Source organism: Sceloporus occidentalis, unplaced genomic scaffold (assembly GCF_023333645.1).
Source record: "Sceloporus occidentalis isolate IW3139 unplaced genomic scaffold, rSceOcc1.0.p SCAF_6, whole genome shotgun sequence".
NCBI lineage: Eukaryota > Metazoa > Chordata > Lepidosauria > Squamata > Phrynosomatidae > Sceloporus > Sceloporus occidentalis.
The window spans coordinates 30,343,926-30,359,440 of NW_028316986.1; the positions used below are offsets into that span (position 1 = coordinate 30,343,926).

General features: G+C 39.1%; 1 protein-coding gene across 5 annotated transcripts in view; it reads right to left on the bottom strand.

Moving 5' to 3' along the window:
- EML4 (EMAP like 4) overlaps positions 1 to 15,515 on the bottom strand; it is a 246,570-nt gene that overhangs the window by 53,558 nt on the left and 177,497 nt on the right. For all 5 annotated transcript variants that reach the window (XM_089529197.1, XM_089529196.1, XM_089529195.1 and 2 more), the window contains 4 exons: positions 12,180 to 12,303; positions 4,779 to 4,928; positions 2,568 to 2,637; positions 108 to 218 (listed from right to left, as the gene is read on the bottom strand). In XM_089529197.1, the coding sequence (XP_089385323.1) occupies positions 108 to 218; positions 2,568 to 2,637; positions 4,779 to 4,928; positions 12,180 to 12,303 (455 nt within the window). The remainder of the gene's footprint in view (positions 1 to 107; positions 219 to 2,567; positions 2,638 to 4,778; positions 4,929 to 12,179; positions 12,304 to 15,515) is intronic.

Consider the following 15,515-nt stretch of genomic DNA (forward strand, 5'->3'; position numbering starts at 1 on the left):
GCTAAACCAACAAAATACATACAGACCTTAACAGGCATTATAGATTTGCCTTGCACAGAGTAGGTTATATCATTAACAAAAACAAAAGATATGCAATTTTTCCTTACTGCTTTTGAAAAATCCAGACACCCCACTCCACGCTCGAAAGTTCCGAGGCCAATAACCTGCAGAGTCATCAGGCTCACTGAGTCCCATACTCTAACATGGGGCTGCAAAGGCTATATGTAAAAGCAATTTGATAGAAATGGTTACTGAAGAGCTAAAAAGTGGCACATGCAGAATCAATCTTACATTAAGTAGATAATGACTTCTGTTGAGGTGAACACCACCAATTTATTGACCTGTAAAGTAAATATTAACCAAAGTGAATACCTTGTGAAAATAAAGGCAACTGAATACCTTGTATCTCATCTTCTAAAACTTCTTAACAGTTGGCAAGACCATGCATATATTTCTATTTGAAAATAAGCCTCACTGAGGATCAGGTGGCTTACTCCTGGGTAAACTGTGTATACAGCAGTTTAGCATTTGCAGTTGTGGTTATTTTAAAGCCATAGTTGTTTGACTGGGCATTTAACTGATGGTCAAGTGAGGCTGGATCCTATATGTTCTTATTGTAGCAAAAATACTCACTTCCAAGACAGGAAAGGCAAATACTCAGAATCCATTGTTCAATGGGCAGAACATCCTATTGTGTTAATCATATGAAAACATGTAGTCTACAGATGAAAACTCCAAATTAAAAAAAAAATCTTTAGTAGATTTTTAGTGGGCCTCAATCCTACTGATTGTCCCAAAGAGAGTAGACTCATTGAATCAATTAATGAAAAGTAAGTCATTTTATGTAAATGCCATTAATTCAATGAATCTATTCTAATTGGAACTACCAATAGGATTCAGGTCATGGTCATCTTATAATACCCATAGTCATGTCCTATATATTTTTCTTTCCACAGCTTTTTATTTCTTTCATTGGCCTGTTACAGACTGCCAAAATAAAGCTGCTTCGGGTCTCTTTGGAGGTATGCTGTTTAAATGATGCATGCACCCTAAGAATCCGGAAGCTGCACCAAAGCTGCACTCCGGTGCTTAGGAATGGAGTGTGGCTTTGGTGCGACCTCCGGACTCTTAGGACCCATGCATCATTTAAATAGCATACCTCCAAAGAGACCCGAAGCAGCTTTATTTTGGCAGTCTGTAACAGGCCATAATTATATTTTCCAAACTCCATTTTAAAAAAGTGAGTATAGTACTCCAACTTTAAGAACTCATGTAAATTGCTCAATTTACATGACTGGACAAGTCAGGGAATGCTGCAGCAATGTTCAAACATTGGCAGTTTCCTTTCTTGTTTTAATCCCAACAAACCCTGGATCTCTTTTCTGGTTTGAGAAACAAGCTGAAGATGAACTCGCTTCCATATCTGGATGAAATGAGGTTTAGCTGCTTCTGTGGATCGTCAGTTTATCAAGTTGTCTGAGTTGGACCATTTCCAACTATAACTATTGCAGGGAGGGCCAATCCACCTCCCCACCAGACCCCTATAATGGAATAATTTAAGAAGGAAACTAGGAAAAAAAGAAAGAAAAAAGAAAGAAAGAAAGAAAGAAAGAAAGGCACACCAGACTATCGAGTTGAGCAGCTTTCTACTTAGTAAAGCACACTTAGGGTTTTCCTGTTCCCTACTTCTCATTATAGTTCTACTGGGGGAAAGCTTCTCCTGAGATTGCAGCACTATGGTTTGAGGCCTTCCAAACTTTGCTGGACTGCAACCCTCATTAGCCCTAACTAGTATGGTCAATGAGTAAATATCATGAAAGGTGAAATAAGCAAATATTATGAAAGGTGCAGTCCAACACCATCTGGAGAATTACAGGTTGCCCACCTGTGTATGTCATTCATATCGCCTAGGGATATAACAAATATGAATATACCAGTCCATCATGAAATTGGCAAAGGTGATCAATACAAGAGCTTTGGGACTGAAGACTAAAGCATATGTAAACTTGTGCAAATCTGCATGAATTAGATAAATTTTGGGAATTGTCTACACACACAAATAGTGTGCCTAGACCAGGTCACTACTGTTCCTACATTTTCTGCTTCTCTTTAAACCTCACCATAAAGTCATCCCATTTCTGCACCTTAACAGATATAACTTGGTAATTTACATGACTGTCGTAGCTCAGTTTTAATAGCTATACACAAGCTAGTTGTGACAGTGCTTCTTTTGCCAAAGTCTTTAGGGCTTACTTAGCCTAGAAGATAAAGAGGTCAGGTTTCCCTTTCCTTGAAGCAGAAAGAGCATATAGGTGATCATAGCTCTAGTAAAAGCCACTTTTTGGGGAGGGGGAAGAAACATAAAAGAAAAAGAAGGGAGACATGTTAATATGAGATTCCTATTATCCTTGGCAGACTATTATGAGAATCCTGCAACACATGACACATGATTAGAAGGCAGGCATGAATAAATGAATGATGCATCCCAAGTGACCTGGAAGAAACTCAGCAAGGTTTCCCCAATTTCCAGAAATACAAATGACTGAGACAGCATTTCTTAAACTTACCCTTCCATCTTTATCCACTCCAGCTAGCTGTCCAGTTGCAATCCTGATTTTGTCTGGATGAACAGCAAGACTAGAAGAAATGATGTCAACACAGAGGTTATTATGTAGGCATTACCATAAAATCAATTTTTGGTCAATTTCTCTTAGAGTACAGGAGCCCTGGTGGCGCAGTGGTTAAATGCCTGTACTGCAGCCATTCACTCAAAACCACAAGGTTGCGAGTTCAAGACCAGCAAAAGGGCCCAAGCTCGACTCAGGCTTGCATCCTTCCGAGGTCGCTAAAATGAGTACCCAGACTGTTGGGGGCAAATTAGCTTACTTGCTGTTCACCGCTATGATCTTTGGAATAGCGGTATATAAATAAAACAAATTATTATTAATTATTATTACAGTGGGCCCACGTTATACGCGGACGTGCTATATGCGTATGCGCTCAAGCCGCAGGGAGCGTGCAGGGCACAAGGGGCAGTGTGTCCCATTCGAATGATTGGGGTGCACGCCCATGGCATGCACACGCCACTGCGCCGCCACACGCACAAGCCCCATTCATTTGAATGGGGCTCAAGCATAGGCGAAATTTGCCTTTCATGGGGAGGGGGTCCGGAACAGATCCGCTGGGTAAGGCAAGGATCAACTGTATAACTTTGTATAACTTTGCAGGACTAGCATTCATTTAATAAGTTATTTCTCTGAATAAAAAACAAATAAAAATCAGGTATCCTAATAAAAATCGTATGACGATTTAAGGTACATTCACTTATAGTATATATTTGTTGATGAAATCATTGTATATTTTTGTTTTTTTGAAAATATGCTTTTATGTATTTATATCCCAAGCCTTGGTGCCAGCTGAATAGGTACTGGCAGGGTTATAAATTGTTATCTGATGTCTGTAAAGTTACTTTTCAGGCCTATACTCCCAAAATCCTCAGTCAAAAAGTAACTTTTCTAAGTTTGGCTTTTAATTCAACAGGAGCACATCATAAGAGCATGGTACCAACTGTTCAGAATTAAATATTAACACAGGGTATGGTCTTGTGAAATTGACAGAATCTTGCCTCTATGTTCTAAAAACATGGTGATTTTATTGTTTATAGCATTGTTGTTGTTGTTTTTTGTTTATTTAAATAGTGCCACAAATTTTCTTGGCATTTTACAGGCATCATCAAAACAATATACAACCTGCCAATGGCATACAATCTAAATGTCATAAAAAATAAATTATACAAAATTAAGCAAGTCATGCAGTTAAAATGCACTGTAAAAATAGCTAATACATAATCAAATATAAAATTATTATTTTAAAATAAAATCATTAAAAAATTATAGCCCCTTCAGCAGAAGTCTTACACTATTAATGCTTGTCCAAATTATCACAATCACAATTTGATTTCAAGTATCTGAGAGCCTGTTACAGACTGCCAAAATAAAGCTGCTTTGGGTCTCTTTGGAGGTATGCTGTTTAAATGATGCATGCATCCTAAGAATCCAGAAGCTGCACCAAAGCTGCACTCCAGTGCTTAGGAATGGAGTGTGGCTTTGGCATGACCTCCGGACTCTTAGGACCCAAGCATCATTTAAATAGCATACCTCCAAAGAGACCCAAAGCAGCTTTATTTTGGCAGTCTGTAACAGGCCTATGTTCGCCATACCAGTCTTTTCTTTTTTTAAAAAAGGACTGTAAGACCAAAGAAAGGTGGAGCGACACAAAGACAACAAAGGAAGAGGCAGGGAGAAGCTGTTCCACAGCTACAAGTAGTTTAAGACAGGGAACTGCTGGAACTAGTTCATTAAATTGATAACAGAATAGGGAAAATCCCTCAGTAAGATAATTTTAGAACAGTGATTCCCAAACTTAGAACTTCCAGGTGTTTTCGACTTCAACTCCCAGAAGTCCCCTCCCAAAGCTTGGCCAACAGTCATGAGTACTGGGAGTTGAAGTCCAAAGCATCTTGAGGACTAAAGTTTGGGAATCACTGTTTTAGAATATAGCATCCAAGAAAGTGACTTCTCCCTTTTTCCTTAGCAATAACTGCCCAGTTAATCGAGATTCACAACTGATGTCGTCACTCCTTCTTGCACATCAGGCTAAGATTGAAGAATCCCTGGGAATATATCATAAGAATATTAACATATAAATATTACACACAGAAGTACATTTCAACAAGACTGTACCTGAAACATATATGGATTAGGGAGGCATGAACTAACCATTTAACACAATCTGTATGTCCCAAATAGTGGCGTTGAGTCCGCTCTTCATAGTTAAACAACACTACCACGGATGCAATGAAATATACTATTTCTCCAGTAGGAAGGAGGTAAACATTGGCTCGGCAATCCCTTCCACGGTAACCATATCTTTTTTTTAGTTAAGGCTTCTTTTTTTAAAAAACTACACAATTATAAATAATATAATATTATTGAAAGGGACAAACTGGTCATGTTCCACCATACCACCTTGAATGCACATGATCATGTCTGACTTTGCAAGCTGAGGAGGGTCAGGCCTGACTATTCCTTGGATGGGGAAACACCAGGGAATACCAGAGAGCTCCAGGTAAGACTAGAAAAGAATCCTGACTTGAAGCCCTTGCGAGTCCTTGCTGTCAGTCACAACGGTAGGGCCACTGTGTGGAGGAGGTGGCAAAATGCTAACAGAGGACAGAGAAAAGGCAGAATTACTCAACACCTTCTTTGTCTCAGTCTTCTCAGAAAAGGCAAAGGGTGCTCAACCTCAGGAAAATTGAGCAGAGGACAGAACAGGGGAAATTCAGCACAGAATAAGTAAAGAGATAGTAGAGGAATACCTTGTTAATCTAAATGAATTTAAGTCTCCAGGACCTGATGAACTACATCCAAGGGTATTAAAAGAACTGGCAAATGTAATATTGGAGCCATTGGCAATAATCTTTTAGAACTCCTGGAGAACAGGAGAAGTCCCAGCAGACTGGAGGAGGGCAAATGTTGTTCCTATCTTCAAAAGGGGGGAAAAGGAGGATCCCAACAATTATCGTCCAGTTAGTCTGACATCTATACCAGGAAAGATTCTAGAGCAGATCATTAAACAGAGAATCTGTGAACATCTAGAAAGCAATGCCATAATCACAAAAAGTCAACATGGATTTCAGAGAAAGAAGTAATGCCAGACAAACCTTATCTCTTTTTTTGATAAAATTACCATCTTGGTAGATGAAGGGAATGCAGTGGATATAGTATATCTTGATTTCAGTAAGGCTTTTGACAGGGTTCCCCATTACATTCTTGCAAACAAGCTAGTGAAATGTGGGCTAGACAACGTAACTGTTACATGGATTTGTAATTGGTTGACCAGCGGAACCCAAAGGGTGCTCAACAATGGCTCCTTTTCATCCTGGAGAAAAGTGACCAGTGGGGTCCCACAGGGGCCTGTCCTGGGACCAGTGCTATTCAACATCTTAATGACTTGGATGACAGAATTGGGGGCATACTTATCAAATTTGCAGATGACACCAAATTAGAAGGAGTAGCTAATACCCCAGAGGACAGGATCAAAATTCAAAATGACCTGAACAGACTAGAAAGCTGCGCCAAAGCTAACAAAATGAATTTCAACACGGAGAAATGCAAGGTACTGCACGTAGGGAGGAAAAATGAAGCGCACAGATATAGGATGGGGAACACCTGGCTGAATGAGTCTACATGTGAAAGGGATCTAGGAGTCCAAGTAGACCACAAGCTGAACATGAGTCAACAGTGTGATGTGGCAGCTAACAAGGCCAATGCGATTTTACTCTGCATCAATACAAGTATAGTGTCTATATCAAGGGAAGTAATAGTGCCACTATATTCTGCTTTGGTCAGGCCCCGCCAGTTCTGGGCACCACAGTTCAAAAAGGATGTTGAGAAACTGGACTGTGTCCAAAGGAGGGTGACCAAAATGGTGAAGGATCTGGAAACCATGTCCTATGAGGAACAACTTAGGGAGCTGGGGATGTTTAGCCTGGAGAAGAGAAGGTTAAGAGGTGATATGATTGCCCTGTTTAAATACTTGAAGGGATGTCATATTGAGCAGGGAGCTAACTTGTTTTTTGCTGCTCCAGAGACTAGGACCCAGAGCAATGGATGCAAGCTACAGGAAAACAGATTCCACCTCAACATTAGGAAGGACTTCCTGACTGTAAGGCCTGTTCAACAGTGGAACAGACTCCCTCGGAGTGTAGTGGAGTCTCCTTCCTTAGAGGTCTTTAAATAGAGGCTGGATGGCCATCTGTCGGGGATGCTTTGATTTAGATTTCCTGCATGGCAGGGAGTTGGACTGGATGGCCCTTGCTGTCTCTTCCAACTCCATGATTCTATGATTCTAGTAGGACAGACTAAAGAAGACCAGAGCTGATTGGGCAAGATGGACAAATGATGTTATTCAGTGTTTTGTTTATTTGTTTCAAACTTTTCTCTCACTAAAAGACCTAAGTTGGCAGTATTCCTTTGATTTATATTCTACTTTTATCTCTGGACTGGCACTCAACGAAGATCAAAACATTAAAACAAGAACATTTTTTAAAAAAAACAACCAGATAAAAAGATATTCTGGGCTCATTCAGCTATGAAACACAGGAAGGTCTTAGCAATCTGCAGCCAGTGCCCAACGTAGCCATTGTAGTTCCAAAAGCAACTTCCAGATGTGGATATATGTCAATATTCATGCAGCTAAGGCCCCAAAGACCTGCTATTAAAGACCAGTAGGGTTTGGGTACCCGAGAAAGCTGCAATGCTTGTATGTGTCTTGCAAGGTTTATATGGTATTCAGGCCCATGTGTCTCAGGGAATTTTTATGTTAGCTGTTAGTATTTTTGTGTTGTTTGGGCTTTCATTCTGGCTCTTTAAAAACTGCATTTGTATTTTAGGTGTGTGAGTATTTTTTAAACACCTTTTATACAGTTCACCCAGAGTAAGGAGGTGATAAATAAATACAATCCATGAATAAGCATTTAAGCAGATAAAAGCATCCTGGGCAAAACAAACTTGCTATGAGTGAATATTTGTATATATAGAGGAAAGAGAGAATGCAAGAGATATGAAAACTACCAAACAGAAGTATGAAGAACTGTGTCAGTTTATAAACCCCAAATATGAAATTTTCATTAGGTACTAACAGAAATCACTGAACTACTTTAATGTATTTTGCAGCCAAAGGATTGCATCAGACAGTAGGCCTTCCTATTGCTGCATTCCAGAGAAGAAGTGTATCAGTTCCATTTGGCCTTTTAAAAGAAGTGTGTGAAAATTCCAGCAGCGTCTTGCAAGGTGGCAAGATACTGCTAAGCAAATCCAGAATCTTGGAAACTTCTTTCAGGGATTAAACAAGGTTGAGGAGGGTGCAGAATGACTTAAACCAAGGTGTGGAATAGAATAAAACCCACACAAAATAAGCATGAAAAAAGACCCCCAGTAAAAACTTAGGGCCCATTCATGCGACAGAGTTACAGCACTATTATTCCAGTTTAGCTGCCATGGTTCCATCCTATGGAATCCTGGGGAGTCTAAAGAGGTTTAAACCTTGATGGTTCCCACTTAATTCAAATCAGAAAGAGGGGCCATGGTTTTTACCCATTTAATCTGTGTCAAAAAGATGCTGGTAAAATGGGGTGTTTTGGGGCTGAATCGATTTATTGGGGGGGGGGGGGAATCAATTCAGACCAAGTGGGAACCAGGTGGAAAGCAGAAAATTATTAGTGAGTAACATGAAGGATGAAAATGTTCATGAATTTTCACAGTAGTCCTAATCTTTATGGTGAAATCTTTATTTTAGTGTATTTTATTTTTGAAGAAATTATTTTAGTTCAAATTCTAGCAATAAATCTATTACGCTTCCTTAAAATCAGATTAGGAAAAGGATAGTGTTATATTTTCACTAGGCCTGAGTTGGAAAGCTGTCCCAGAATGTTTTATTCCATTAATACAATTTTACTTGGAAATAATTTTGGGAGGTAGTTTTTCTAAGTCAAAAGAAATATAAATAACAGCAATGATAAAATCCATTTGGTGTCAAATATCCAAAATGTTAAAGAAAAAAAACCATAACTGGCTTTCAGACTGTGCAAGCTATATATACAAAAGACTCAGAAGTGATTGTGAAAGAACAGTCCTTCCTCTGACTTAGGATAAACCAATTCTAAAAAAGAATGCTGACTTCACCGGTCATCAGAAGTTTTCAGTATACATTTTCATCAGCTTCATTTGACATCAATGAACTGACAGCTGCAAATGTCCAATTTACATATTTGCAGGCAAGAGATTATAAACTTTTAGAATACCAGTTTCATCTGATATCTCTTGTTTAGAAACAAACTGGGCAAGTCACGTGCTCTAAGCCTCAGGGCAAAGCAATGGCAAACCTCTGCACAAATCTGGCCAAGAAAACTCCATGATAGGCTTGCCTTAGGGTCACCATAAGTTGGAAAGGACTTCAATGCACATAACAAGAAGGCCCAAATCTGTATCCTGGTTCACCAAACTGAAAGTCACACAATCTGAAAGAAGGATGCTTTTCTATTTTCCAGCCAGCTGAAAAGTTCTGTATGATCCCCCCCCCTCTCTCTTTCTCTCTGTGTGTGTGTGTGTGTGTGTAACTGTGAGCAATGAGATCTAATAGTTGATAATACAGGGTGAAAAGGTAAAAAAAATAAAGCAAATATAGAAAAAGTAAAGAGCATGTTTGCCTTGGTGGAGTAGTCTACAGTCCAACAGTTTCTTTCAAAAAACCTGTCAATCTGATTCTATTTCATTATGTTTGTTATGAGAATTGTGTTTCATATCCTCAAAGGAATCCCCTTTCACTTTGCCAAATATGTGGGTAGACATTCAGTGATATTTCTAATGAAGTCTCTGTCTCCAATCAGAGGCCCTATACAGACAGGCCAAAATAAAGCTGCTTCAAGTCACTTTGAAGGTATGGTGTTTCAATGACACATGCATCCTAAGAGTCCAGAAGCCACACCAAAGCCATGCTCTGGTCCTAAGGACTGGAGTGCAGCTTTGGTGCAGCTTCCAGACTCTTAGGACGCATGCATCATTGAAACACCATACCTCCAAAGTGACTCGAAGCAGCTTTATTTTGGCCTGTCTGTATCAGGACAGAGATAATTCAGTACAGCTACCTTTCCTAATCTGAGACATGATTTCACAGTCTGATTTCCCCCATTCTTTTCACATGGGCTGGCTGTTCTCATGTTGGGGAACAGAACAGTAGTCTTGTTCTGTTCCTGCTGTACTAGTTAGAAATTATTGTTCAAAAAACATTGTTCCTATTGTAATGTAACAAAGGCTGTCTGGAAGATAAAGCAAGAAGATATTGGGAGAAAGAGAAAATAATGTGCCAGAAAAAGTTTTGGAAATAAAATTTTGCACACTGAAATAGCTCTAGCAAAGCCAAACCAAACAATACACAAATCAAGCAACTCCTATGGGACTAAATCAGAATGAGGGGCTCAACAGACCGCCCCTTTTGAGCAGCCTGCAGCTACGCCTTTCCTTGCCGGATCAGGGTTGCAGCAATTACCTGCTGCGGTCCCGATCTGGCCTTTCCACAGTGCAAAAAGAAGCCACAAAAGCAGTTCCTATTTGCATCACATAAAGGGTGCCCTAGCCACTGTGACAGCAGCTTTTTGGTGCTCCTTTGGCACAGTGCATTTAAACGCTGCACCAACAGAGCACTGTGCCTTCATGCCACCTCCAGGCCAGTGTATAACACCTGTCTGTTTAGCCCCTAAATCAGCTAAGGGTCAGTCTATACTTTACTTCTAGTATATGGAGGAAGGTAGAAAGCCCAAATGCTGTGCACAGCATGCCTTTATGAGGTTAAGTCTCTGTCTCCAGTCAGTGTATCAATGATCTAAGTCTTTGGTTATTTCATAGAATCATAGAATCGTAGAGCTGGAAGAGACCACAAGGGCCATCCAGTCCAACCCCCTGCCATGCAGAAACTATCAATCAAAGCATCCCTGACAGATGGCCATCCAGCCTCTGCTTAAAGATCTCCAAGGAGGGAGACTCTACTACACTCCGAGGAAGTTTGTTCCATTGTCGAACAGCCCTTACTGTCAGGAAGTTCCTTCTAATGTTAAGGTGGAATCTTTTTTCCTGCAGCTTGCATCCATCATTCTGGGTCCTGTTCTCTGGAGCAGCAGAAAACAAGCTTGCTCCCTCCTCAATATGACATCCCTTCAAATGTTTAAACAAGGCTATCATATCACCTCTTAACCTTCTCATCTCCAGGCTAAACATCCCCAGCTCCCTAAGTCGTTCCTCATAGGGTATGGTTTCCAGACCCTTCACCATTTTAGTCGCCCTCCTTTGGACACGCTCTAGTTTCTCAACATCCTTTTTGAATTGTGGTGACCAGAACTAGACACAATATTCCAGGTGGGGCCTGACCAAAGTATGATACATATAAGAAGTTTCTCTACAAAATTGTAAGAAACTTTAAAATATTTTTTTCTTCTTAAAACACTTTGATCAGAAAAGAGTGCATTTTGTAACAAGACTGTTTTCTGTGCAAAAATATCTTCATAGTGGTTTGTAATTTTCTCAGTGGGGCATCATTACCTATTAAGGCACACGCTGAGAAAAATTGTAAGTATTCTTTGCATCCCTAGAGCATGTGGGTATGTTCTTGCAGAGAGAAAGAGAGTAAACTAAATGAATGACTACAATGTGTGCAAATGGATGGATAGTTTATGTATCAAGCTTTTGCCAGCATGTGGGCTCCCACACGTTAACCATAAGGCAGTAGTTTCCAACCTTTTTTTAGGTTCCACACCCCTAGGAAATGTTTGGTTAATGTTTGCATCCCTACAAAACTAATATCCATTTGTAGATGAAGAAATCTAATTTCTAATTTTTAAACCACAAATTGAATCACATACAATACTACAGGTGAACAAACTGAAATTTATAAAAAGCTTTAAACTCAGTTCATAAAATGCAAATATAAATTGAGCAATTAGATTCTAATTCAGAAAAAACTGTAAACATTTGTAAATTTTGAAATTCTTTTTGATTAAATAATCAATGAGACAACTATGTATGCAATACTGCAACCTACTACTACCACTTGTCAAGGCACACTGGTAGTTGGCTGAGCGATGATTTGTGATTTAAGGACACAAAGCACTCTATATTGCAACCCTTGAAATTCTATGTTGCACCGCCTGGGTATGGAGGCACCCAGATTAGTAACCCGTGCCATAAGAGAATGTTACCCACAAGAGAAAAGTTTCCCATCTGTTGAAGTGAATGGATCCTTGATTTGATCAAGTAAGACAACTTCTGGTTTTTGAACAGAGAATAACACAGCATCTAACAAACTGAAGTATTCAGAGCACTGAACTAACTGCTTCAAAGCATCTGTATCAAGCTATAAGACAATGTGAGCAGAAACAGCAAAGGGAAAATTAATGTTGACTGCACAAAACTGTAATGAACAAGAAACAATTTTTCCCTATGATGTTTCCCTCCTCCTTTTATTAAATCAAATAAGCTTCACAGTAAATCAGAAAGACAAATTAAAAAGAATGTGGGGAAACACTGGGAAAATGGCACAAGTTTTGTTGAGGTCTGTGATAAGGATACACCCACTCCAGTTTTAATTTCTCAGGAGGCAGCTCTGTTTTGATTTCCCAATATTTTTCTACACCTGAAGGAACAAACATTGTGATGGGTCGTCCTCGCATGAACATCTTGATGTATTCGCCTTCTGTCAAAACAAAAGTGTGTACCAGAGAGTAAGTTTGCTTTGCAAACAAAAATGGAACAAGCTGTGTTGAAAATTGCACGTTCACACTAAGCTTAATTGTAAACTATAAATTTGAAACAGACACAGACTTTCAGAATAAAATGAATACCACAAGTTTATTGGCTCAGTTTGTCTCTCTTTCTAACCAGCTTCCTAAAAACATGCAGGGGTAGTTGTGTTGTCATTTAACAAATGCAAACAAAAATCCATCAGTGATACCTTTATTGGCCAACCGAAATGCACAATATACTTGTTCAAAGCTTTCGAACCAGCTACCTACTCAGCTATCATTTAATGTAATCCCATCAAATCAAGGGCCTCTCGTCTTCCTAAGGATGAAGGGAAAGGTTTGGAAATAAGCGTTAAATTGGAAGAAAGAGATGGAAAGGGAACAAAGGGGGAAGGATATCAGGAAACGTCTGAAAGAAAGAAAGAATTAAGAAAAGATAGAATGACTACTAAGGTATGGATATATAGATATGTACATAGTGAAAATTAAATTTAGATTATTACATTTAAATATAGATTTTATATAGTTTATATTGTATAAACTTATAGTACCCATATGAGATGGTAGGATAAGAGAAGAAACCAAGAGGAATATAAAGATTCAACCATATAGGAATAACATGTCATAATGATTTATAAAGGATGCACAAGTAAGGAGATATGGTGTAAAGTAAAGTAATTGAAAAAGAGGAACTGAAATTATGTAAAGGAGAAGATAAATGGAAAAATATTGTGTTGCCAAATGTATAAAGGACACTGTATGTGAAATGGATAAGAAGCATGAAAATGAATAAAGATATGATTTAAAAAAATACCATCTTCCTTCATTTCCAGGGATTGGGAACCTTTGGCCCTCCAAATGGGATTCTGGCTATTTGTACCTTCTCCAGTGTTTGCTGCTGGTGGCTCCCCACTGCCTTATTCACTTTATGTTCACTCACTATTTTTTTTCTGGCTATTCCTACAAGGCCTACGAAAGGCAAGCGAAAAAAATAAAAGTCACTTCCACGTCCAGTTCAAAAGAAGGAGGCAGTGTGCATTCAGTTGTAAAGGTCAGATTAAGAAGTGCTTCTGTTTGGGGCATGAGGTTACCTCACTTCTTTTCAGGCATATAACCATCCCACTTCTTTTCAGATGGACATAACACCAAAGATAGCCCACATCTGCACTAAGCAGAGACTATTTATTTATTCCACTTATATAACTAAATGGGATCCAAGGTGGCTTTGCCTAGAAGGCCTTCTCTTTCTGGCAGCCTGGATGTTGAATCTCCCTCCTTTGTAGATGCAACTGGCAGTGACAGTGACTTTTCTTTAATTGTCAAGTTAAAATGTGACTTTTCAAAAAACGGTTTGGAGTCCAGAGACCATAGATGGAGGAATAGTGGATTTCAATTTCAATACAACATGTGCATTTGTTTTAAATTGTTTCAAAATGTTTTAAGCTGGGGCAGACTGTTCAAAACCATCAATTTACATTAATTGTTTTAAAATGTCTAATGCTTTTAGATTTCAGAGGAAGGAACTGGAAAAATCACATTGAAGTTTTCCTTGTCTAAGAAAACCCTTTGAGATTCATGGGGTCTCCATAAGTAAACAGGTGACTTGAAGGCATACACATACACACAATAGGCCATTATTATCTGCTGGGGTTTGGTTCCAGGACCCCCCCCCCCCCCCGAATAACAAAATTCATGGATGCTCAAGTCCTATTAAATACAATGACATAGCAAAATTGTGCCCCTTATATAAAATGGCAAAATCAAGGTTTGCTATTTGGAATTTATATGCATTTTTTGAATACTTACAAGCCATGAATGCTTGAATCTATGGATAAAAAAATTGTGGATAAGGAGGTCCAACTGTACACACACTGCTTTTTCACTGCTTGAACTGCAACCAGAGATATTGGGCTTTAGGGCAAAATAGTACTATTTAAATAAATAAATGGAATACTGAGAATGCAAGCCAGAAGATTCTCATGGCGTCATGAGAGAAATGTGGTGGCTGTCCGAGTGGAGGTTTTGGTTATAAATAGTACCGACAAAGATACCAAGCATCTCTCTTTGTGTTTCCTCAGCACAAAGAAACAAGGAGCAAATGTACTGGGGAGGCGAGAATAGTGCCTTTGTTTTCTTCTGTTATACTATACAAACTTTGGAGCACTCTCTGAATATATTTTCAGACCTTTTGATTAAAATGTCTGTATAAACAAATCTAGACTAACCTGACTGAGGGAAATGTCTGGGGACTCTCTCACACAGATCCTTTGCTTCTTTTTGCTTGAAATTTAATACTACAAAATGTTCTCTTTGGCATAACAAGCCCACAGGGCAATTGCAGTGTTAATGCAAAAACTCTTTTGAAAACTCTACAGATAATGGCAGCATATCAACAAAAGCATTTTTCAAATGAAAGATATAGTTGCCCAGGGCCAAACTCCTGTAACTACAAGCTAAGAGAAGCATCAGTTTAACTTCCTTTCAATGTATATTAGCTTAATTATCATGTTCCAGAACATTAAACTTAGTTTTATTGGTTCTCTCCCAAACTGTACAGTTTTTCAGAATATTTCAAATGTCCTGCAAGCATAGGGTTGCCATAAGTCAGGACCTCCAAACTGGGACAAATGTAGGACAAATGTAGGATAGCATTTTCAAATGTAGGACACCTTTTTAAAAAATGGAGGACATGCGAAAAAATTGCCAATTTTTAAAAAATGTAAATATAAATGCATGTTTCTTAGGCATGTTCAAAATAGAGGACATTTTGGCATTCTTCCTACACAGATGACAGAAATGTACTTCCCTTTCTGGCCAACCCCCCCTCCCCCCATTTCAAACAGCACATTTGGGCATTAAACATGGCTTTACTTAACATGGCCTCTTGCATATTTCAGAGGCTTATTCCATAACCAAACCCCTTGGGTTTCACACTTAGCATGGTGTCGTGTGTGTGTGTGTGTGTGTCTATACGTGTGTTTACATATATGTGTGTGTGTGTATAGTCTATTCTCCGTATCCATGGACTTGCCATCTGTGGATGGGAAGCCTGCACGGAGGGGCAACAAAGGAGCTGGGGAAGACAAGAAGAGGGAGGAGGAGGAGGTGACAAGATGTAGCTGGGACGATGCAAGAGCTGGCGGCATTGGGGATGAGGAAGAGG